This window comes from Macaca nemestrina, chromosome 13 (genome assembly GCF_043159975.1).
Source record: "Macaca nemestrina isolate mMacNem1 chromosome 13, mMacNem.hap1, whole genome shotgun sequence".
NCBI lineage: Eukaryota > Metazoa > Chordata > Mammalia > Primates > Cercopithecidae > Macaca > Macaca nemestrina.
Genome location: NC_092137.1, coordinates 24,190,126 through 24,214,308, shown reverse-complemented (window position 1 = coordinate 24,214,308; position 24,183 = coordinate 24,190,126). Strand labels below are relative to the sequence as shown.

The window sequence follows — 24,183 nt, the reverse complement described above, 5'->3', positions numbered from 1 at the left end:
GTGTTGTGCTATTTTCACGACTTTTAAAAAAATAATGAAATTCTGGCTCTGCAACCATCTCTCGCACCAGTAAAAAGAGGAAAAGTGCTCTTTTTTGAGGACTTCTTAGTCTATGTACTTTTCTAAGGTCCTTGATTGTATTACCTCTTCATTGTTTTCTTTTTTGAGATGCAGAAATTCAAACAGATTAGATTATTTGTCCAGGGTTCCACAGCTAGTAAGTGGTAGAGGTGGTCCATGGTCTGGCTCCCAAGTCCACGCTGTTAGCCTCTACACTAGTGTGCCACCATCCCCTAATAATGAACTTCAGGAGTACAACCGTTACTCATACCAGTGAAACGAAAGCAGGATGGTGGCTCATGCCTGTAACCCCAGTACTTTGAGAGGCCAAGGTGGGTGATTACCCTGAGCCTAGGGGTTTGAGACCAGCCTAAGCAACATGGTGAAACCTGTCTCTACAAAAAAAATTAGAGATAGATAGATAGATAGATCGATAGATAGATAGATAAGATAGATGATTGATGATAGATAGATAGATAGATAGATAGATAGATAGATAGATAGATAGCTGGGAGTGGTGCTGCTGCACTCCTGTAGTCCCAGCTACTCAGGAGGCTGAGGCAGGCAGGTCAATTGAGCCTGGGAGGTCGAGGCTGCAGTGAGCTATCACACCACTGCACTCCAGCCTGAGTGACAGAATGAGACCCTATGTCAAAAAAAAAAAAAAAAAGGAAAAAGGAAAAATCAGAGATTGCACAGCGTTTTCTCTGTGTAAAAAGGACACACAGAGAAGAGTCAGAGAATCAAAGACTGAACATAATAAGCAAGGACAAGACTCTATGACAATAGTATCCAGAAGGATAAAACTGAACTTCATCACTTTTTTTGGTAATAGCTTCATTGAGATATAATTCACTTGCCATGCAGTTAGTGGTTTTTAGTATATTCACAAAGTTGTCCAACCATTTCCACAATCACTTGTAAAACATTTTTATCACCTCAGAATGAATCTCTGTACAATTTAGCTATCACCTCCATTTCCCTAAGCCCCCCTCCAACCTCCAGCCCTAAACAGGCACTAATCTTGTTTCCATGTTTGTCTATTCTGAACATTTCGTATGTATGGAATCATAAAATGTGTAGCATTTTGTGATTGGCTTATTTCACCTAGCATAATGTTTTCAGGGTTCATCCATGTAGTAGCATATAGTTGTACGTTATTCCTTTTTATGGCCAAATTAATATCCCATTGTGTGTATATACCATGTTTTGTTTATCCATTCATTAGTTAATGGACATTTGGGTTGTTTCAACCATTGGGCTATTGTGAATAATACTACTGTGAACATTTGTATACAAGTTTTTGTGTGAACATATGTCTGTGTTTCTTATGGATAGATGTCTAGGAGTAGAATTCCAAGGTCAAATGGTAAATCTATGTTTAATTTGTTGAGAACCTGCTTCACTGGCTGCACCATTTTCTATTTCCACCAGCAGTGTACAGGGCTTTCTGTTACTCCACATCCTCCCCAGCACTTCTTCTTATCTGACTTCTATTATAGCCATCCAGCGGGCATAAAGTGACATCTCATTGTGGTTTTGATGTGTGTTTCCCTGATGACTAATGATATTGGGCATTTTTTCATGTGCTTGTTGGCCATTTGTATACCTTCTTTGGAGATACGTCTATTCAGATCCTTTGCCCGTTTTAAAATTATTTGTCTTCATAATCACTTTCTTAAAATACTTTATTTTTTAGAGTAGTTTTAGGTTCACAGCAAAATTGAGAGGAAGGCACAGAGATATCCCATATGTCCCTTGCCCTGACACAGGCATAGATAGCCTCCCCCATTAACAGCACCCCCACCGGAGCAGTGCATTTGTTACAATTGATGCACCTACATCATGTCATTATCAAAGTCTGTAGTTTACATTAAGGTTCAGTCTTGGTGCTGTGCATTCTGTGGGATTCTACAAATGAGTAATGACGTATAGCTACCATCACAGTATCATACAGAGTATTTTCACTACCCTAAAAATCCTCTGTGCTCTACCTGGTCAGCTCTCTCTCCCTGCATCCCCTGGCAACCACTGATCTTTTTACTGTCTCCTTAGTTTTGCCCTCCCCAGAATATCATATGATTGGAATCATACAGTACGCAGCCTTTTCAGATTGGCTTCTTTCACTTAGTAATAGGCATGTAAGTTTCCTCCATATCTTTTCATGGCTTGATCCTTTCGTTTCAGTGCTAAATAATATTTCATTGTCTGGGTGTACCCCGTTTCTCCACTCACTGAAAGATGCCGTGATTCCTTCCAAGTTTTGGCAATTCTGAATGAAGCTGTTATAAATATCTGTGTGCAGGCTTTTGTGTGGACATAAGTTTTCATTTCCTTTGGGTCAGGACCAAGGTGTGTGATTGCTGCTGGATCAGATAGTTTAAGAGTATGTTTAGTTTTGTAAATGGCAAACTGTCTTCCAAAGTGGCTGTACCATTTTGCATTCCCGCCGGCAATGAATGAAAGTTCCTGTTGTTCCACATCTTTGCCAGCATTTGATGGTGTCAGTGTTATGGATTCTGGCCATTCTAACAGGTGTGTAGTGGTATCTCGTTTTTGTTTTAATTTGCGTTTTCCCAACGACATAGGATGTAAAGCATCTTTTTATATGCTTTTTTGCCATCTGCGTATCTTTTTCAATGAGGCCTCTGTTAAGGTCTTTGGCCCATTTTTTTATTTGTTTTCTTATTGTTGACTTTTAAGAGTTCTTTCCATATTTTGAATAATAGTTCTTTATCAGATATGTCTTTTGCAAGTTTTTTTTCAGTCTGTGCCTTGTCTTCCCATTCTCTTGACCACATCTTTTGCAGAACGAAAGTTTTTACGTTTAATGAAGTTCAGCCTATCAACTCTTTCTTTCATGGATTGTGTCTTCGGTATCATATCTAAAGAGTCATCACTGAGCCCAAGGTTATCTAGATTTTCTCTTACGTTATTTTCTAGGAACGTTATGGTTTTGTGTTTCAAATTTAGGTTTGTGATGCATTTTGAGTTTTGTGAAGAGTAGAGGCCTGTGTCTACATTTCATTTTAAAGAATATTTTTTTTTTGGCATTTGGATGCCCAGTTGTTCCAGCATCATTTATTGAAAAGACTATCTTTGCCCCATTGTATTGCCTTTGCTCCTTTGTCAAAGGTCAGTTGACTCTATTTATATGGGTCTATTTCTGGACTCCAGTCTGTTTTCATTGATCTATTTGTATATTCTTTTGCCAGTACCACACTGTGTTGATTACTGCAGCTTTATAGTAAGTCTTGAGGTCAGGTAGTGTCAGTTCTTCAGTTTTATTCTTCTCGTTTAATTTTGTGTTGGCTATTCTGGGTCTTTGCCTCTTCGTATAAACTTTTAGAATCAGTTTTAGAATCACTTTTTAAACTTTGCTTTAAAGAACAACAAATTATGAAGGACATTCTTCAGAGAGATGTTTTAATGCTTTTCAAAAGGCAAAAATCACTTACTCTTTCAAAGAGAATGATAAATGAGTGCAGTGGGAAGTATAGTGGGAGGATTGCTTTGATTCCTGTCTCAGCCAGCTCACCCCTCCGAGCCTTAGCCTGGTCCGTATAAGTGAGAATAATAATACCCATATTGCATATGAGACTTAAGGGGTTTGTAAAGCACTAGTTTAATGTCTGACACATAATAGATACTAGAAATAACAGCTAACATTTAGTAAACATTTGCTGTGTACCAAGTGATGAACTAATCATTTGGGTTGTCTGAGTAAGTGGTAGAGTTGGAACTCGCGTCCAGATCTGACTCCAGAACTCATTCTCTCATGCTGCTTTCCATTAACTGGGAGCTGCTCTTTTTCCCAACCACAAAAGCAGAACAGTCATCAGTTAATTGCAAGATGGAGGGTGAAGAAAATTAACTGCTTTAAATGAATCCAAGCTGGTCAAGGTACATTCCAGGGGACTGAAGAACCTGCCACTGGGATCCCTGTGTCACCAGTGGTCATCCATTAGCCACCTGAAGTCAGAGTCAGTGCTATAGAATTTGTGTGTCCTAAACTCAGCAATTTGGGGCGAAGTCTCCAGTTATGTATGTAGTCATAAACAAGTGGAAGATACGAGTCATATGAACATACTACTGGGGGAGATTAATAGTGTCATAAGCTGTTCAGTCATACTAACAAAAAATATCTATGTGCATATGAAACCCCTACTGCCCAAGGACAGAGCTATAGTAATCGGTGTACTCATACAAAGTGCTACAGTGCATGAAACAGTCTATTTGGAACTGGCTATTAAATACAAGGGCCTAACTGTGTGTGTGACAGAGCAGAAGGGTGCGTAAGGGAACAATTATGTCACTTAGACATAACAGAGAGTTAAAGGAGAGTAAGGGCCTTGTTTGCTTTTTCATTGCTTTGGGCTTTGGCATTCAGAATATTTATCCTAAACCTTTTTTGCCTTTCAAATTCAGTTCACCAAGCTTAGGACCTGGTAGGTTTATACATGGAATCTCCAGTGATTGCAATGTAAGCACCATTTTAAATGGCCTGCCATTACAAAATATAAGACTTGAAACAAGTTACCTAGATTTAGATATGTAGTAGCTCTAATTTCTCTGGTAAGTCTCTTCACCACCAAGCTCCAGATTCTCTATTTACTTATAGAGCAGGGGTCAGAGTTGTTATCTGTTATTCAGAGGATTGTTCAGGGGTTGTAAATCAGTATATACACATTGGTACAGTTATTTTTATTGTTAGAATTGAAAGTTCTAACATGATGAAACTACTATTTCATGATATCTCTTTATAATATTCTATATCCTGCATCTCACATTAACTCCGTCACTTGAGTCATGGTACAAGTCTGGCAGGTTAGAAGGCTGCTGCAGAGTTTAGCCTGAACTAACTGCTCTGTGAGGCCAGGTCTGCCCTTTTGTCTATCATTAGGAGGTTGTTGCTGTCTTAGGCTTATGACCTTTTACAGTAAATTCAAAAGTAAAAATAAAACCAATAAAATTTTTCTTTATCTTGCACTTGTCAATACAGTTGCTTTTGGAAATTCTAGAATATGACTATTTTCTGAGCCAAATAGTTTACTTTCTGATGGTCTGCAACATTAAAATATGATTTGAACTTCTTTCCTTTTTGTGCTTACATGAGCAACATAACTCCTAATGGAGTAGACCTTGACAGGCCTCAAAAAGACATGAATTTAGAAATTTGTCCAGTAATTATTTAAATTTCCAAAAGGAAAAATAAATATCTTTGCTTTGTGGTGGAAGCATGCTACCCGGTACTCAATAAATATTTGCTAAGTGGATGAAAAGCTATTCTTTTACAAAATAAAATATCTTGTAATTTGCTAGTGTCCTGATAAAACTTCAATAAAAAGATAGCCTTCAGAAAATGCAGTTTATTCATCTAGATTTACTGTTAAAAGTCTCATCTTTTCACTGAGCTTTACAGTATAACTAGAAACCATTATGTGATACTCTGGCTGCATAATTGGGCACACAGAGAATAGCATTGTTCACTGGCACTGCTCTCCTCCAAATGGGCAAGGACTTTTCTGGGACTTGTGACATAATCTGAACAAGCACTCTCTGTGTTCGTCATCACAGATTGTCTTTTGTCCTTTACCTCCTGGAATCTGCCCAGATCTTTCCCCTCTCCTTTCCTAGGCATCTCTTGTTTGCTGCTGCTTCTTGCTTGCACTGTAACTTGGAATAGTGGTTCCCAACTGTGGTGCGACTTACTTACGATTCATAACTTGTCTCTCAGTCTCCACATCCTCCCACAGCATGGGGATGGGTCTTGTGGCCCAGCCCACTACTAATTACTCCTCTGGGAACATGATAGTAGCCGTGATCTCTCATCTTTCCTCTTTGCCCACTCTTCCTGTCCACCAGAAAGGACCTACCAGGAAGTTTTCGTCAATTTCTCTGACTGCCTGTAGTTAACACTGCTGTACTGTCTCCTGCAGCTCAGAGTTTATCTTCACATCACGTTCCATAAATGCTTATTGAAGCCCTCCTGTGTGTCAGACACTGGGGATATGGCAAATTATAAAACAAAAATTTCTGCCATCTTGGAGCTGGTGTTTGAGTAGGCTAAAACAGAAAACAAACAAAATGAAGTGTGTAGTGTCTTAGAAAAATAAAGCAGGGAAGGGGAACGGGAGTTCTGCAGGGAGGTGGATCCAGAGGGATTTTATTTTGAATAAAATACTCAGATGAAGCCTCTCTGAGATGGTGACAGGGGGCAGAGACTGGAGGGGTATGAGGATATCTGGAGGGAGCCGCGTGGATATCTGGAAGATCATTCTGGGCAGAGGGGGTAGCACATGCAAAATACCTGAAGCAGGAGCATCCTGTGGTGCCTGAGGAATAGTGCAGAGGCCTGTGTGGTGGAAATGGAGGGAAGAGAAGGAGGAAGCGAGGGTCTGGGTGTGACCTAGGAAATAAGGGAGATTGTTTAGGTTTTTGTGGGCTATTTATAAGAACTTTGGCTTTTGCCTGGAGTGAGAAGAACCCATTGGAGAGTTTTTGTTATTTTTATTATTTTTATTTTTATTTCTTTTTTTTTTTTTTTTTTGAGACAGAGTTTCACTCTTGTCGCCCAGGCTGGAGTGCAATGGTGCAATCTCCGGTCGCTGCAACCTCTGCCTCCTGGGTTCAAGCAATTCTGCAGCCTCAGCCTCCCAAGTAGCTGGGATTACAGGTGCCTACCACCACGTCCAGCTAATTTTTATATTTTTAGTAGAGACCGGATTCCACCATGTTGGCCAGGCTGGTCTCCAACTCTTGACCTCAGGTGATCCACCTGCCTCGGCCTCTCAAAGCTCTGGGATTACAGACGTGAGCCACCGCGCCCGGCCAAGGGTTTTAATTAAAGGAGTGACATGATCTGATGTGTTTTAACAGTATTGCTCTGCCTTGCCAGATTAAAGAGGGGGAAGGGATCAGAAGCCAGGAGATCCATTGGAAAGTTAGTTCAGTAATCCAAGCACAAGATGATAACTTGGATCAGGACGGCCGTGGGGGACATGTGAGAAGTGATCTGGATGTATTGGGAAGATGGAGCCCGCAGGTGGATTGAATGTGAAGTGTGAGAAGTATCAGGTGGCCTGAGCAGCTGGAGAGATGATATTGCCATCCACTGAGGTGGAAAATCATAGAGGAGCAGGTTAGGAGATGATTAGGGGTTTGGCTTTGGATGTTACTGTGATGTGCCTTTTAGACATCTGAATGGGGATACTGAGTATGCAGCAGAACATGTGAAGAGGTTCAGAGAAGATGTTCAGGCTGGAGTGTAAATTTGGGAGCCTATCAGTACATAAATAAGCCCTGAGAATGAACTAGGTCACCAAGGCTCTGAGTATGTAGAGGAAAGTTCCAAGGACTGAACCTTAGAGCACTGCGACATTGGAAGTCGGGAGAGTTGAGGAGGAACGAGCAAAGGAACCATGGGAGGGCAGACCCGTGAGGTGGGAGGATAATGTGAGGAGAGGCGAGGTGGTGACCTGGAAGACAGTGAAAAAGGATCTCACAAGGAGGGGGTCATCAGCATCACAGACATTAGCGATAGGTCAAGTAAATAACAGAGGAGGCCACCTGGGGAGATTAGGAAGTTCTTTTGCTTTAAAGTGAAATATCTGAAAATAATGTTAAATGTGTAATTTTCCAGCTTCATTCAGTAAACATTTTTCTACAGTAATATCGATTCCTTGGTGTTTATTGAAATTGGTTCTATGGGTTCTTTGTGGTGTTGAGACAGTGTCTTACTCTGTCACCCAGGCTAGAGTGCAATGGCACAATCTTGGCTCACTACAACCTCTGCCTCCTGGGTTCAAGCGATTCTCACACCTCGGCCTCCTGAGTAGCTGGGATTACAGGCGCCCATCACCACACCCAGCTAATTTTTGCATTTTTAGTAGAGATGGGGTTTTGCCATGTTGGCCAGGCTGGTCTCAAACTCCCGACCTCAAGTGATCTGCCCACCTCGGCCTCCTAAAGTGCTGGGATTACAGGCGTGAGCCAGCACCTCTGGCCTGGTTCTGTGGGCTCTTCAAAAGAATGTATAGTCTCTTGTATGTGTGTTCCTATGTTAACCTTGTTAATAGTGTTCAAATATTTCATATTCTCATTATTTTCATTGAGAGAACTATATTAAACTCTACTACTGTGATTATAGATATGTCAATTTTTTCTTTTTCTTTTTTATTTTGGAGGGAGGTGGGGTACGGGTCTTAGTTTTTTATTTTACGCTTTGAGGCTTTCCTGTTAGTTGCAAATAAGATCAGAATTATTCTTGTTCCTGGTGAATTGTTTCTACCATCTCATATGGGTCCTTAAAGCCTAATTTGTCTGTTGTAATAAAACCTCCCCAGTTGCTGTTAGAATTTTTATTTGGATAGCTTTTTCTAGCCCACTACTTCCAACATTTCTCTTTGACCTGATTTTTAATCCAGAGCCTCTCTTTTCACTGACAGATTTAAGCCATTTACATTGATTAAAACAATTTAATACTTTTATTTGTATCTATTTTATTATGTATTTTCTATTTACCAGGCATTTTCTTTGCCTCTTTTTCCCTTGCACTGATTAAGTTTCTTTGTTTCTTTTATTGCCCTCTACTGGTTGGGAAATTATGTATTCTATGTCTGTTCTTTGAGTGGTTACCTTTCCATTGTTAACATATGTGTTTACCTTTGATCAATATCTCTTCCTTCTCCTGATCAATGCAAGGATGATTTATCGCTAATGATTCTCTTCTGTCTTTCATGTTATTATATTTTTGTGTTTTAACTTCACCTTGTATTTATACCTGCCAACTTAGTCATTATTATTGTTGTTTTATACAGTCAGTGATTATTTTGATTTCTTACACATTTACTAGTATTTTGGCTCACCATTACTCGTATCTCTTTTATCTTTCCTTCTTATGTAATTTCCTTCTTCCTGAAATACATCTTTTAACAGTTTTTCCAGTCATGTCTATTAGTGGTAAATGCACTCAGACTTTGTCTGAAATGTGTTTATTTCTCTCTCATCTGTGAATTAGATTTCCAGCTGGACAGTCATTTTCTCTGTGTTGTGTGTTATGTGAGGCCAGTCTAATTGCCGTTCATGTGGTTATTCTGGTTTTTCTTTCTGACTGTTTAATCATGTTTTTTCTTCCCTCTTTGGTGTTCTGGTATGGATTTGTTTTTGATTTTTTCCTAATCAGAAGCCACTGTTCTGAATTTGGGACATTGTATCATTCTTCAATTCTAGAAAAGTCTCAGCCATTATAATCTCAATATTTCATCTCTCAATTCTTTCTATTCCCTTCTCCTAGACTACCTGTCAGATGTATGTTGGGCCTTGTCATTCTGTCCTCTCTGTCTCTTAACCTCCATTGTATGTTTTCCATCTTTTTTTTTTTGAGACAGAGTCTCACTCTGTTGCCCAGGCTGGAGTGCAATGGCACGACAATCTTGGCTCATGGCAGCCTCCACCTCCTGGGTTCAAGCAATTCCCCTGCCTCAGCCTCCTGAGTAGCTGGGATTACAGGCACCCGCCACCATGCCCAGCTAATTTTTTGTATTTTAGTAGAGACGGTTCATCCTGTTGGCCAGGCTGGTCTTGAACTCCTGACCTCAGGTGATCCACCTGCCTCAGCCTCCCAAAGTGCTCAGATTACAGGCATGAGCCACCATGCCCAGCCTTCCATCTCTGTTTCTTTCTGGGCTGCATTTTAAGTAATTCTTCAGATCTGTTTTTAGGTTTACTAATTCCTAAGATGTGTTTAATCTGCTATTTAATCTATTAATATATCATTTCCATGATAATATTTGCCATTTTTTTTCTTTTTCAACTCTGCTTATTCTTTATTTTAATAGACTACCTATGGCTTCAAACCCTTCATTATGTGTCTTGAGTTAATGTTAAACATATATATTTTACATCTCCATGCATATTTTTGTTCTATCATATGTTCTTGATGTTCTAATCCTCATTTTTAAATTTATGGTGGATTTTTTCCCATTTTTTGTAATTTTTTTTTTTTTTAATACTTCGAGCTCATCTTTAATGAGACTTCGTTTTTCTGTGGAATCTCGTGGAGCCAAAGTTGTGAGTGCGGCCCTCCAGGCCAGTTGCGCCATGCCTTTGGCCAGTCACCCTAAGGGTATCCCCAGTGGGCAACCAATTTTTGTGCTTTTTTCTTTTTCTTTTTCTTTTTTTGAGATGGAGTCTTGTTCTATCGCCCAGGCTGGAGTGCAGTGACACAATCTCAGCTCACTGCAGCCTCTGCCTCCCAGGTTTAAGTGATTCTCCTGGCTCAGCCTCCCAAGTAGCTGGGACTACAGGCGGATGCCACCATGCTTGGCTAATTTCTGTATTTTTAGTAGAGACGGGGTTTCGTCTCTACTAAATGTTAGCAATAGGTCAAGTAAAATAACAGAGGAGGCTACCTGGGGAGATTAGGAAGTTCTTTTGCTTTAAAGTGAAATAGCTGAAAATAATGTTAAATGTGTAATTTTCCAGCTACATTCAGTAAACATTTTTCTACAGTAATATCGATTCCTTTGTGCTCAGACCTCAAGTGAGCACCAAGAAAAACCAGAATAACCACATGAACGGCAATTGGACTGGCCTCATATAACACACAACACAGAAAATGACTGTCCAGCTGGAAATCTAGTTCACGGATGAGAGAGAAATTATAAACACATTTTCAGACGAAGTCTGAGTGCATTTACCACTAATCGAACTCCTGACCTCAAGTGATCTGCCCACCTCGGCCTCCCAAAGTGCTCGGATTACAGGTGTGAGCCACCACACCCGGCCACTTTTTGTGTTAATTCATCTGAATTCTTGAACTCCAAGTTTGTGTAAGATGCAAGCCCAGCATTTCCATTCATTACTTAACAGACAGAAAACTTTTTAATCATGTCACTCTTCTGGAGAGGGGACATTTTTCCTACTCCACCCTGTAATATTCAGTGTCCTGTTCCTCTCGAGAATTGGTCAAACCCAGGCAGAGGCCAACTAGAACAGAAGCTTAGAAAAAACAGCCTGCAGGGTTGGCTTTTTTGCAGCCCAGAGCAGAACAGGAAAAAGGAGAGAAATGGGCCTGGGCACAAACAGGCCTAGGACCAACACAGTATTATACCCCCAACAAATATTCCCTGACTGCTGGCAGCCAAAACGCTGTGCTCAGCTTGCTACTACAGAAACGTGTTAGACACAGTCCCTGATCTGCAGTGAGAGCCACAGACACACTAACTACACAGATTAACAGCAGCACCAGTTAGACGACATGTAATGTTAAAATACAGATACAAACCAGTACCATGGAAATGCAAAGGAGAGGCAGGTCTGGGGGTGTCAGAGGGACAGGGAAGATTTCCCCCAAAGAAGGATGGTTCTTTGTGGAGAATGAGGTGTGGACAGAGGATACAACAGGAGCAAAAACAGAGCTGTGGAAAGTGTGTGCAGCCTATGAGGCTGGGGGAGGAAAGGTGGGCAGCGTAGTCAGGGCTGAGGCTGGAAAGGTGGGCAGCGTAGTCAGAGCTGAGGCTGGAAGGGTAGGCCGAGGCTGGCTTCTGGAGACTCTGGAGCCTCTGCCATCGAATTAGGACTTCATTTTGCAAATAATGAAAGGCGTTGAACGTTTGTGAGGGAAGGAACACAAAATATGTGGTAGCTGGCTTGAGCTGTTCAATAGAAATCAAGTGTGAGTCACAAATGCAGCCCCATATGTAACTGAAAATTTTCCAGTAGCCACCTTAAAAAAGTCAAAAGAAACAGATGAAATTAATGTTCATATTTTTACTTCATCCAATTTATCCAAAATATCTTTTCAGTATGCAATCAATATATTATGAATGCAGCATTTCCCATTTCCGTTTTTCTGGAACAGGTCTTCCGAATTGAGTGTGTGTTTGACGCTGACAGCAGGTCTTTATTTGGAGCAGCCACCCTGCATGTGTGCAGTGGTCACAGGTTGCTAAGGGCTACTCTGTTGACAGTGCAGGTATACAGGGTGGCAAAGGGGTGTATCCTATCCATAAGACCCGAATTCCTCAGTTTATCAGAACTTTTCTCAGGATAAAAAAGATTTTACCCTCCCTTCTCTCAAAAAGAGGATTCTGTGGTCGAATACGTGTTGGGAACTCTGAGCTCATCAAATTTTTCTGTAGAGTTTCTCACTGCCTAATAAGCTTGTGTGCACTGGGGCCCTGCGAGCGAGATACACAGTCTGCTTCATTGTCTGGATTCATCCGACTGCACAGGACAGAAGTGTCAGGAGCCTATTTTGACATTTGCTGGACTGTGGGGAGCAGAAAGCTGGGCAGCCGGCAGAGGCAGAAGACAGAAGGAAACACCAAGAAGAGGAGAGGCGCAAGGGCTGAGAGAGGCAGACTCGAGCCTCCAAAAAGACTTTTCATCCAAGGCACCCGTGCTGTGGGCCGGCAGAGGAGGGTGCAAGCTCAGCAGGGGTTGCTGAACTTGGCAATGCCGAGGTCATCATTACCTTCCCGAGAGCAGTGTCGGGGCAGGGGGGAATCCCGAGTGGAGATGTGACAGGGAGAGCTGGTGAGAGTTGGCCATGGGTGTAAACCCCTCCAGTGACATTTGCCAGTGAGACCAAAGAAAGGCGGTGCTGAGGAGGGGGCAGGGTTGGAGGAAGGGTGCTTGTTGGTTGGTTTCAAACAGTGGGGTAAGAGGGACACTTAGCAAAGTTTATAGGGCTGAGAAGGAAATGGCGAAGAGTGAACATAGAAACACGAAGGAAAGGGAGGGGCCCTGGAGGAGAGGCCAATTACAGACTAGCTTTAGAAAGAAACAGGACCCCTCCTTCCCTGACTCAGGAAGGACACAGGGACAAGTGGACAGACAGAGGGGAGGAAGAGGGGCCTTGTGTCTTTTATTTTTACCCTGACATCAGAGGTAAGAACGTCTGAAAGTGAGGGTAGGAATCGGGTTGGAAACTTAAACAGAGGGTAAAAACTTAAGAGCAGGCCAGGCGCGGTGGCTCATGCCTGTAAATCCCAGCACTTCAGGAGGCCGAGATGGGCAGAGCACTTGAGGCCAGTAGTTCAAGACCAGCCTGGCCAACATGGCGAAACCCCATCTCTACTAAAAATACAAAAATTAGCCGGGCGTGGTGGCAGGCACCTGTAGTCCCAGCAACTCGGAGACTGAGGCAGGAGAATCGCTTGAACCCGGGAGGCGGAGGTTGTAGTGAGCCGAGATCACACCACTGCACTCCAGCCTGGGCCACACAGTGAGACTGTCTCAAAAAAAAAAAGTTGAAGAGCCATCGTGATGAAATGCAAAAGGGTCAGCTAGGCATGGCATGCCAGGGTGTCCCCACATTGTCCTGCTAAAGCTAATGCAATGTATAGTCCAGCTTTAGAAACAAATATCTGAGGTTCTTCCTATTAGTCCAAGGTATTATTCCAGATAGAGGGGCCAGCACTTGTGGTTTTTAATGTAAATCATTGTTTCCCAAAGTGTGATAGTTGTAGCCTCATGGTACTCAACGCAGTGGTACACAAAATGGACCTGTTTTATTTGAATGATTATATATTTGCTTTAATGATTATTAGAAGAAACATAATGAGCACATTTAACTTCAAACATGAGTACGTTTAGAGAAAAATATTAAGTCAATAATAATAGAGATGGAATGTGAATGTGGCAAAAGTCTTGAAAGCAGAACATGAAGTTTGTAAGACACTGGTGTGGGGCAACCTTGGAAACTGGCCTGAGTTCCCTCCATCAATCACCTGGCCACACCAAGTAGCACCACTGGATCATATCAGGATCAGAGCCATTTCGCCAGGAGTCTGGTCACCAAGCCTCTCCTCCCTGCTCCACAGCCTCATCAAGCAGACGTTTGGATTAGCCTGTGTTTAACACTCAGTCACTCTCTGCAGTTCCCCCTGGCAGAAGATAATAAAATACTGTCCCCCTAAAAGCTTAACAATTTTGAACATGACAGTGGCATTATGATTTATTTCTCTTTCTTTTCTTTTTCGTTTCTTTCTTTCTTCCATTCCCCTTTCCTTTTCTTTCCCTTCCTCCCTTCCCTTCCCTTCCTTCTTTCTTTCCTTCCTCCCCTCCCCTCCCCTTCCCTTTCCCCTTACATTCACTTTTTCCTTCCTTTTCCCTGTTCCTTTCTTTTCCTTTTTTTTTTTTGAAACAGGGTCTCACTCTGTTATCTAGCCTGGAGTACAGTGGTGCAGTCACGGCTCACTGCAAACTTGAACTCTCAGATTCAAGCACTCCTCCCAGCCTTTGCCTCCCAAGTAGCTGGGACTATAGGCACGTGCCACCGAGCCTGGCTTTTTTTTTTTTTGGTAGTCACTTTGTTGCCTAGGCTGGTCTTCAACTCCTAGGCACGAGTGATCCTCCCGCCTCAGACTCCCACAGTGCTGGGATTACAGGCATCACATCCAGTCTATGATTTCTTTTTAGAAACACCAAACATAACCTGTCCTATTATTTGTTGTTGTTCTCTGTGGGAGTAATTTCTTTAAAGCTATTGGCAACATCTGTAGGATATAGAAAAGCTGTCTTCCTTAGAACTGTCTGTAAGCCCAGATCCATACAAAATATATGCAAATGCAAAGGAAATTGGAAAGAGCAACACACCCTGCTGGATGCACGGTGTCCTGGCAGGTGCAGGGGTGCGCGTTCTCTCTGCTGCCCTTCCTAATTGCCTGAGCTACAGAAGGTCTTCCCTACTTCATTCGTCTCTTTCCCAGTTTTCTGACACAAGCACTTGCTGCCTCATGTTGTAGCTTGCTGGGTACCTACATGCTGTCAACCTAAATGACAGAGAGGGAGACTCTAAGATAAACTGACGTTCATTTAGAATAGTTGTTGCACTGGGCGCGGGGCTCATGCCTGTAATCCCAGCACTTTGGGAGGCCAAAGTGGGCGGATCACGAGGTCAGGAGTTTGAGACCAGCCTGGCCAATATGGTGAAACCCCGTCTCTACTAAAAATACAAAAATTAGCTGAGCGTGGTGGTGTGCGCCTGTAATCTCAGCCACTCAGGAGGCTGAGGCAGAAGAATCACTTGAACCCGGAAGTCGGAGGTTGCAGTGAGCCAAGATTGCACCACTGCACTCCAGCCTGGGTGGCAGAGCGAGACTGTCCCCACCGCCCCCCGCCCAAAAAAAAGAATAGTTATTGCAGTGGGAATATGCATGCCAACAGGTGCATATTCAGAGAGGTAAAGGAGGACAAAACTTTTTAAAGGAAAAATGAAGAGGATCACATAATTTTATATATATATATAATTATCCTTGGCCGTGAGAATCAGTAACAAGGGTGGCACCAGTCCGAGGCTGGACAGGCAGTTGCTGGGCAGATAACCTTTGCAGGATGTTTTTGTGTAAGGTCACCATGGCCTTTATGCAAGGTTGTGGTTTTGCAGTCTTTTGTGATAGTTCTAGTTACCAAGCATTCATGGATGAGAACTCTCTCTTCATGACCTTGCCTGGCCCTTTGTCAGGATTTTTAACACAAGTGACTCCATTTTGATTCTGACAACTTCCACTGCTTTTGCTTTTTTTTTCTAAGAAGGGTATCCTGAGGTATTTCACCACATCACTGTGTATAGACAAGCCCTCAGCCACTTGTTAAGTGACTCTGGAATTCTGTCACTTCATAGTTTGACATCTAGTTCAGCTCTGATGTACCTGTAAATTGATCCAAAGTGAATGCAGTACCTCTCACCCTGATGCGAGGCTGCTTGTGACTTTCCTGTCATTTGTGGCTGGATATCGGCAGGGTACCAGGAGTTATTTGTTCTAGTGAGATGAGGCAGTGGTCTTCGGGGAATTACCAGGATCTGGGAATCTATTTTACATTTCAAATGCAAATATAACTAAACATTTCACAAGATTTACGAAAGCCATATGCATGGTAATTTCTGTTTATTTATTTTTAAATGCTGGGCCTGACCAGCATTTTAAAAACCAAAATGATATAATGACCCAGTAATGGCTTATGACCTGCAGTTTGGAGTGGTCTGAAGCATCTGATTCATTTAATCATTGCAGTAACTTCGAAAACTGTCTGGAGATGGTGAGATTCTTCACACGCTCTGCACAGTTCTGAAAAGAAATTAGGAGCACATTGAAACGTTACAGACATTGCTGATTTGCCGCTTTGGAGCTGTGAGTGCCGGCTCATTAATGCCAACTCTCCGCGTACGCACGCCGCTCTGCAGAAGTTAGCAGTGCTCTTTTGAAGGCTGCGTCATTCTTTCAAAGCAGCATTTGTAAACCCAGCATGTCTGCTGACAAATGTCTATTTTCTACAAAGTTGACCAAAGTAATATTTTAAACTACCCTGTTTTTTCCACAGGGTGTGCTGATCTGCAAACCCTGGACACAATGCAGCCAATTGAGAGGAAAAGACAGGGCTATATTCACGAGCTGATTCAGACTGAAGAGCGGTACATGGCTGACCTTCAGCTCGTCGTTGAGGTGAGGAGGCTGCTGCTGGCTAGCGCTCGGGGTATCTGCTGTCTCCCACGAGAGACGGTGGGAACCAGACTCAGGGCTGCTTCCACGCAGAGGCAAAGCAAGGCAGCACTTTGGATGTGTGAATTCACAGATAGGGACGGAAGCTCTCACACCCTCCAAATGCCATCTCTGCCTGCTGGATAATGCTTCAGATTGAAAGTCTCTAGTGAGCTCTTTCCCCCAGATGAGGTCACTCAGAGTGAAGCGGGAGAACAAGAGGGCATTCGCATGGCTTCGCTGGATGTGGCAGGAGCCCCATCAAGGAAGGACAGGGATAGAGTGGATGGGAAGGGCCTACGGCAGACCGTAGCTTCCTCGGATATTTGCCTAATGTCTGTTTTAACATCTGACATTTTCGTAAACTGGTATCTCTGGAGGAACTGTGAAACAGTGGAAGTGTTCACCTCATGTTTGTATCAGTTTGGAAAACTCAATGGGAGCATGTTGTAAAATAGTTCCCAAATATCACATAGCTACTGTTTATTTACACCAGTGACCTCTATGCTGATAACAGCTATCCTTATTCAAGTAGCACTTTAAAATGATTTGTGCTTCAGTGAACAAAATAAGACTTTCTATTTCTACTATACCTTCGTTCCCATGCCTTTCAGTTCCCAGTGTACAGACCCTCAGGTGAGAAGACCAGTTAAATTAACAAACCACCTGAAAAGAACAGGCGTCCCCCACCCCCACATACCCAGCGGGTGCAGCGTATACCTGCCATGCCTTTCCTAGCACAATGGAGCAGAGGCTGCGTCCTTCTGCGGCTGTTCCCCAGCAAGCCCTGCCCTGGATTCACTCTCCACCTTAAACGCAGGCCTAATGCCTGGGATATCCAGACATGGAATACTTGTTCCCCTCCCATGCAAACTATATGGCACTTCTCGGTTGGTGATATCTGTCTTCCCCGCAAGCCTGTGGCTCCCTGAGAGCAGGGACTGTGCAGCCTCCATCCTGTGTTCCCACAACTTATCCTGGCCCTTGCTCGGCCTTTCCGTAAGCAGTCAGTGAGTTGGGTGTGTTTATGTCTGCACCTCTCTGGCCAGGACAGATGGCCTAGAAGAAAAGCCCATCATTTTGACCCCCTACAAGGATCAGCCCTGCTGCTGGTCAGATTCCAATCCTAAGGGACTGTAGGTAGGTGTGGCGGTCTCCCGAACACTAGGACAGAGGTGAGCAGGCACTGGGTGCTTGCCCCATACTCTGAGGAGTGAAGCGTCAGGTCTGGGTCCAGGATTCAGGGCGAAAAGCACCGTTCACAGGTGAGGCCTTCTTATGACCATCCTCATGAAGGTTCCCAGAGGCCTTACCATCTTATTCCCATCTGTTTACCTCACCAAGCCCGGCACAAAGCAGCTACATGGATGGCTAGAGGGGCATGAACGAATCAGCGAATAAACAAACAGATGGACAGCCAGACGCTTCTCTGTCCCTCCACAGCAGCCTCCGAGCAGGCCGGCCGTCTTTCCAGGGCTGCTCTCACAGGAGTGGCCTGGTGTTTCCAGTGTGATCTGGAACTGTAAAACTCTCTTTAGAGAGTGCCCAGCACTTTTACTTGAATTCTGTGAATCCATGTTCAACTCAACTCAGTAAACATGAATTACAAACCACGATGTGCAAAGGGCTATGCCAGAGAACAGAGATGAAAGCAAGTTCTTGTCCCCCAGGAGGTCAGAGTCCTGGCGGATGGAGAGAGGTACAGTGGGGCCAGCAAGGCTGAAACCGGGGGGTAGTGACCACCCCAGCCAGGAAGGAATTCCCAGTTATGCTTTGGACAAGGACAAGTTTGCTACTCCAGGAGGAGGAAACAGAAGTGGGACGGCATGTATGGAGGGATTCAGGGGCCTACAGGCCATCCAGGGTGACTGGAGTGTGAAGTAGCTGAGGGCCAGGCTGGTAAGGTCGGCAGGGGGCAGGTCTCATAGGCCCTGAAACCTCCGGGAGGAGTCTGCGTCTTATCACACGGACAGTGGAGAGCTTTGAGCGATTCTAGTGGAGAGCAGCATGTCATGGGCATTTTGGAAAGATGACATAGGAGAAGAGTGTCTCAGATAACTTCTCTATTTCCTTAAGGTGTTTAAAGTCATTCATTCCCTAGGAATCTCAGTTATGCAGTAGAAACTTAGATTTAGAATCAAAAGAGTTGAATTGTAGTCCTCAGTCTTTGTGACCTTGAACAAGTCTCATTCTGAGCCTTTACTTCTTCATGGGTCAACTGGGAGTAACAATACCTGACTCAGTTTCACCTCCATCACCCGTGAAGCTAATTGAGAACCCTGCAAACACACACGCATGCGTGTACATACACATAAGCATCTGCATATTTGTACATATCAGTGCTTTGTAAATCCTCAAGTGTCATGTAATACAGATGTAGAGTATTATTACTTCTTCCTCAGGAGCCAACTTCTGAAACCCGTATCTGCTTAGAGTTCTCTTAGGGGTGGCATAAGTTGTTACTCTGGTTCTCCCGTTGAATGTCTCATAAATTGTTGTCTAGAACTCTGAGATGCTCCGCCTAACAATGGCCTGCTTTCTCAATTCTGCAAGCTCATACAGTGCAGAGGTGTTTATGCCCTTGGCTCTAGTTAACCTTCATAACATCCCTAAGAGAGAAATCTGACAATCTCCTCTTAACCAGGAGATTACTAGATTCAGTCCTTGGAATCAGCCTTGATAGGAGCTACGCTAGCAAAAAGAAAGAACATTATGCAATATAAAATGTGTCATAAGTATGCTTACTTGGATGATTAGCTTCAGTTTATGAAGACATTGTTTGATCTGGTTAGTTTCAGTTTATGGAGACATTGTTTGATTTAGACCACACGTAGGCTGTGTAGCCACACTTAAGCTAACTAGTTTTTCTATGTTTTGACTTTAGGTTTTTCAGAAACGCATGGCAGAGTCAGGCTTTCTCACTGAAGGGGAGATGGCCCTGATTTTTGTTAACTGGAAAGAGCTCATCATGTCCAACACGAAGCTGCTGAAGTGAGTCCTGAGCATCACCTGTCATTGCCGCTGACCCCAGAGGCCCCAGACTGAGACTCACACAAAACCCTCTGCAGGGGCTTCTTAGCAAAGGAACTTCAGCCGCTCCCTCAGGCTTGTTATTTGATTATCATTTGATGAAATGTCCTGTGACTGTAAGATACATAAGTATTGAAGAAAGTAAAGAAATATAACAAAATATTTTGGTAAAGAAAAGATTAAATCATTACACAACATATCAATCTATGATTCCAAGATATAAGGTGTCCTTGACCCTGGCAGGGCAGAAGAGTCAGAGGAGAGCTGCAGCTCGCAGTGCAGGTAAAACTGCCTAGTTTGGTGCTCTCCTAAGTCTCCATCCCCATGTAGGTTCTGTTGTTGGGGTGACTGTCCATCCTTCGTGGCTGTGAGGACAGGCCCCCAAGGGAGGATGAGCAGTCCCAGCTTCCCTCGGAGATAGTGCCCCTCCGCCTCCACACCCGGCCCCTGCGGCTCCTGCTCCCTTTTTTCTCTTACAGACTGAAAATTTCCTTCTTCGTTCAACTGAGAACAAGTTAGAATCTTTCAAAAGAAACTTTGCCAAGAAGCTAAGGTGAAACCAAAACAATTCTAAAGGCCTTGAAACACCCAAGTGTATTTTTTTTTTTTTTTGAGATGGGGTCTTGCTCTGTCACCCAGGCTGGAGTGCAGTGGCGCGATCTCAGCTCACTGCAACCTCCACCTCCCGGGTTCACACCATTCTCCTGCCTCAGCCTCCGGAGTAGCTGGGACCACAGGCGCCCGCCACCACACCGGGCTAATTTTTTGTATTTTTAGTAGAGACAGGGTTTCACCGTGTCAGCCAGGATGGTCTCGATCTCCTGACCTCGTGATCCACCCGCCTCGGCCTCCCAAAGTGCTGGGATTACAGGCGTGAGCCACCACGCCCAGCCACCCAGGTGTACATTTTTAAAATTTATTTTTATTTTTATTATTTTTAGAGGCAAGCTCTCACTCTGTCACCCAGACTGCAGTGCAGTGGCGTGATCATAGCTCATTGCACTCTTGAACTCCTGGGCTCAATCGATTCTCCTACCTTAGCCTCTGGAATAGCTGTAACTATAGGTGTGCACCATCATGCCCAGCTAATTTTTCATTTTTTGTAGAGACAGGCACTATGTTTCCCCAAGCTGGTCCCGAATTCCTGGGCTCAAGCAATCCTCTTGCCTTGGCCTCCCAAAATGCTGGGATTAGAGGCGTGAGCCACAGTGCCCGGCCCACCCAAGTGTATGGACTTTATTTACTTTTTTTTTCTTTGCTAACATCACACCCAGGTTGGCTTGACCAGCAGAGCTTTTGGCCCAGGCTATCTCCTCTTCCTCTCGACTTTTCCTTCCCAGTGCCAGAGGGTCTCAGGTAACTCACTGGTTATCCTTACCATTGCTCTGCCATCTGCCATGGGATTCATCCTTCAATTAGCTGAGACATTCACTTAGAAACACAGAATGAGGGTGTGTTCTTTGCAGGGCTTTGCGGGTGCGGAAGAAGACCGGGGGCGAGAAGATGCCGGTGCAGATGGTTGGGGACATCCTGGCGGCTGAGCTGTCCCACATGCAGGCCTACATCAGGTTCTGCAGCTGCCAGCTTAATGGAGCAGCTCTGCTACAGCAGAAGACAGATGAAGACACAGACTTCAAAGAATTTTTAAAGGTAATTCCACTCTGGGCCTTGCATGGCAGGCTCCTTCTGAGGCTGGGGGCAACAGCACACAACAGCCCAGCAGGGAATCCCGGCAGTGGAGAAGGGCATCCCCATCAAAGGAAACACCAGCATGGCAGATAATGTTCCCATTGTTTTGTGTCGCCTTTTTGTAGACCTGATTTCTTCCTGGCACTGGGACCATAACTTTTTCCCCATCTAATAACAGAGTGTTTTTTTTTAAGCACACTTACTTACCAGCTACTGTAGACTCCCAAGAAACACCCAGAATGTCACTTTAATTTTGTAAATTGCATTCATTTAATACCTATCTTATTCCAGAAAGAGTATAAAATAGCTTACTTTTTTTCTTTTTTTTTTTGAAACAGAATCTCGCTCTGTTGCCCAGGCTGGAGTGCAGTGGTGTGATCTCGGCTCACGGCAACCTCTGCCTCCCAGGTTCAAGAGATTCTCCTACCTCAGCCTTCAGAGTAGCTGGGATTATAGGCATGTGCCACCACGCCTGGCTACTTTTTGTATTTTTAGTAGAGACGGGTTTTCACCACGTTGGCCAGGTTGATTTCGAACTCCTGACCTCAGGTGATCTGCCCACCTTGGCCTCCCAAAGTGCTGGGATTACAGGTGTAAGCCACCGTACCCGGCCCTAAAATAGCTTACTCAAACGTATAAAATGCAACAAGATAAAATTTAAAATAACTAGATGAATAAACTGGGACAAAAGGAAATGAGAGTAGGAAACAGGGATTAGGATAATATATAAAATGCATATCTGTGATCCTGTACATATACCAGAAGTGTGCACAGACGTCATCAAAGCTTCCAGAAACTGATGAGCAGAAGAAGAAAGGATCAGTTCCATGATGCCACGTCACAAGTTAAACATGAGAAGTAAAGCTACAGCTGTAGTCAGAGAGAAAACACTGTATAATGTAATGAGTCAACAACATCCTTCATATAAGTTATCACAATAGAAAGTCACATTTTGAGAAGTCATTTGCATTAATGTTGTTCAGTAGTAGAAACTATTATTATAGCTGTTAAAATGGTAAGGAAATAGAAAGTCAAATCTGTTTTCTGGCTTTTTTTTCATATTTCCTGTTAGGTTTTTTTGTTCATGAAATACTGCATATTGGGATCTATTAAACAGCCATATCAGTACTTAAGGGAGAGAGTACATAATTTAAACATTTTCATTGTCAGAAAAGAATAGAAAAGAAGAAGAAACTATAAAGATGTTTAGGCAGAAAATAGAAATTCCAAAAGGAAAATGGAGGCAATAATAAAGATAAAAAGCACAAATTATATCAATATATCCAAGAACTGGTATGTTGAAGAGAAGTAATAAAATATAACTGATGAATCTAACAGAAAAAGGAAAAAACACAAGTAACAGTCAGAATGGATGTAAGGAGATCTCATAAATTAAAGCGCATGTAATTCCAAAAGACATGCTAACAAATGTGAAAACATAAACAAAATGTGTAATTTTCTATTAAAACTTGAAAACTGGCTCAATAAGAATAGAACATCTTTTAAAAATAGAAAATCTTACTATTAAGATACTGTTAACCAAGGAGAAAATTGAGAAACTTATCCCAAAAAGGAGCTGGGTTCACTTGATGGATTTAACAGTGAATTCTTTCCAACTCTAAAAGAATAGATTATTCTATATTATACAAACTGTTACAGATCACAGGGAAAAGTAGAGAGGTTACGTGGTTCATTCTATAAGCAAAAGTAGCCATGATTCCAGGCCTGTTTAATAACCCGCTACCTTTTACAAATACAGCTGTTAAACTCTTAAAGTAACAGTTCATAAAATTAAGCATTACACGAAAAGAAGAGTCTATCATAACCAAATAGGATTATCCCCGGAGGCTATAGCATACCATGCTTAGAACAAGACAGGCTCTAATTGTGTGACCAGAGGCAAGTTATTTAACATGTAGGAGCCTTCAGTCCCCTCATCTATAAAAGGAGATTATCATACAATACTTTTAAAGGACTTTAACTCAGAGACCAACACATTATTATTAGCATTCAATAAATGATTATCGTATTTTTCCTTATGATCTCAGGGATGCAAAAATGATTCAATATAAGGCACTGAGGACAGAGCCCTTCAATTTGCGATAAGGGTAGGAGGCGGGGAGTTGCCTGGAAATGAACTGAAAGAAACATGGAAACCACGATCATAGACTTAAACATTCATCAGAATAATGAGATAAACTGAGAATTGTTAGTATATGTGCATGTTTTAAAACAATAATGATGTAAATAGGATTTCAATGTCATCACAATTGTAACAATAGTAAAAATAAATAAAAATACTGCCTCATAATGAAAGGCCTGCTATAGCTTACCTTAAAAAGCAAAATGTAGCAATAAGCTGTGTTCTAAAATGTTACTTTTAAAAAGACTCAGAAAAATATGAAACTAAGAAGCACGAAGATGCTTGTGACAGCAACATATACAGATATGGCCAAAACAAAAGGGGGCAGTTTGAATATCCAGTAGTGGGGAAATGATCAGGTAGGCTACAGTGAAGTGTGCTTTGCCGTCATTAAAAACTGCCACCCTAGAGCAGCAGCTGCTCTCTAGGCAGTGTACCAGTGCCAGGGGTAGAGGCAAGTAAGATGTGGGCCCTGGGCCTGGCGTTCAGTCGGGTGTGGAATAGAGACACTGAAACACAATGCCTCTCCCTGTATCACCTAGTGCACATGTGGTGTGGCCAGGGAGGGTCCTGGAAAGGAGGGAAGGTGTCCCGGGGGAGAGCCTGGACAAGGGGAAGCAGGACTTGAGTCTTGAGGGTCGAGTGTGAATCAGCCCCGAGAAGACAGGGCGGGGACAGTCCCAGCAGAGGCTCTCACATTCGTGAGAAAGCTGAGGAGCATCCGCTGGGCTTGGCACGTGAGGTGAGATATTCCTACTGTGAACCCAATAGGTA

The 24,183-nt window shown here is 43.1% G+C and overlaps 2 protein-coding genes across 8 annotated transcripts in view; one reads left to right on the top strand and one right to left on the bottom strand.

Moving 5' to 3' along the window:
- LOC105479823 (intersectin 2) overlaps positions 1-24,183 on the top strand; it is a 156,993-nt gene that overhangs the window by 121,680 nt on the left and 11,130 nt on the right. For all 7 annotated transcript variants that reach the window (XR_011611551.1, XM_011738143.3, XM_011738146.2 and 4 more), the window contains 3 exons: positions 16,390-16,511; positions 19,432-19,538; positions 21,044-21,227. Coding sequence is in view for 6 of the 7 variants with exons in the window: in XM_011738143.3 (XP_011736445.1) it covers positions 16,390-16,511; positions 19,432-19,538; positions 21,044-21,227 (413 nt within the window). In the remaining variant the exon portion in view is untranslated. The remainder of the gene's footprint in view (positions 1-16,389; positions 16,512-19,431; positions 19,539-21,043; positions 21,228-24,183) is intronic.
- Positions 15,942-24,183, bottom strand: part of LOC105479819 (family with sequence similarity 228 member A) — a 42,756-nt gene continuing 34,514 nt past the window's right edge. The window contains exon 8 of the mRNA XM_071076291.1: positions 15,942-16,136. Coding sequence (XP_070932392.1) covers positions 16,074-16,136 — 63 coding nt within the window. The 3' untranslated portion in view covers positions 15,942-16,073. The remainder of the gene's footprint in view (positions 16,137-24,183) is intronic.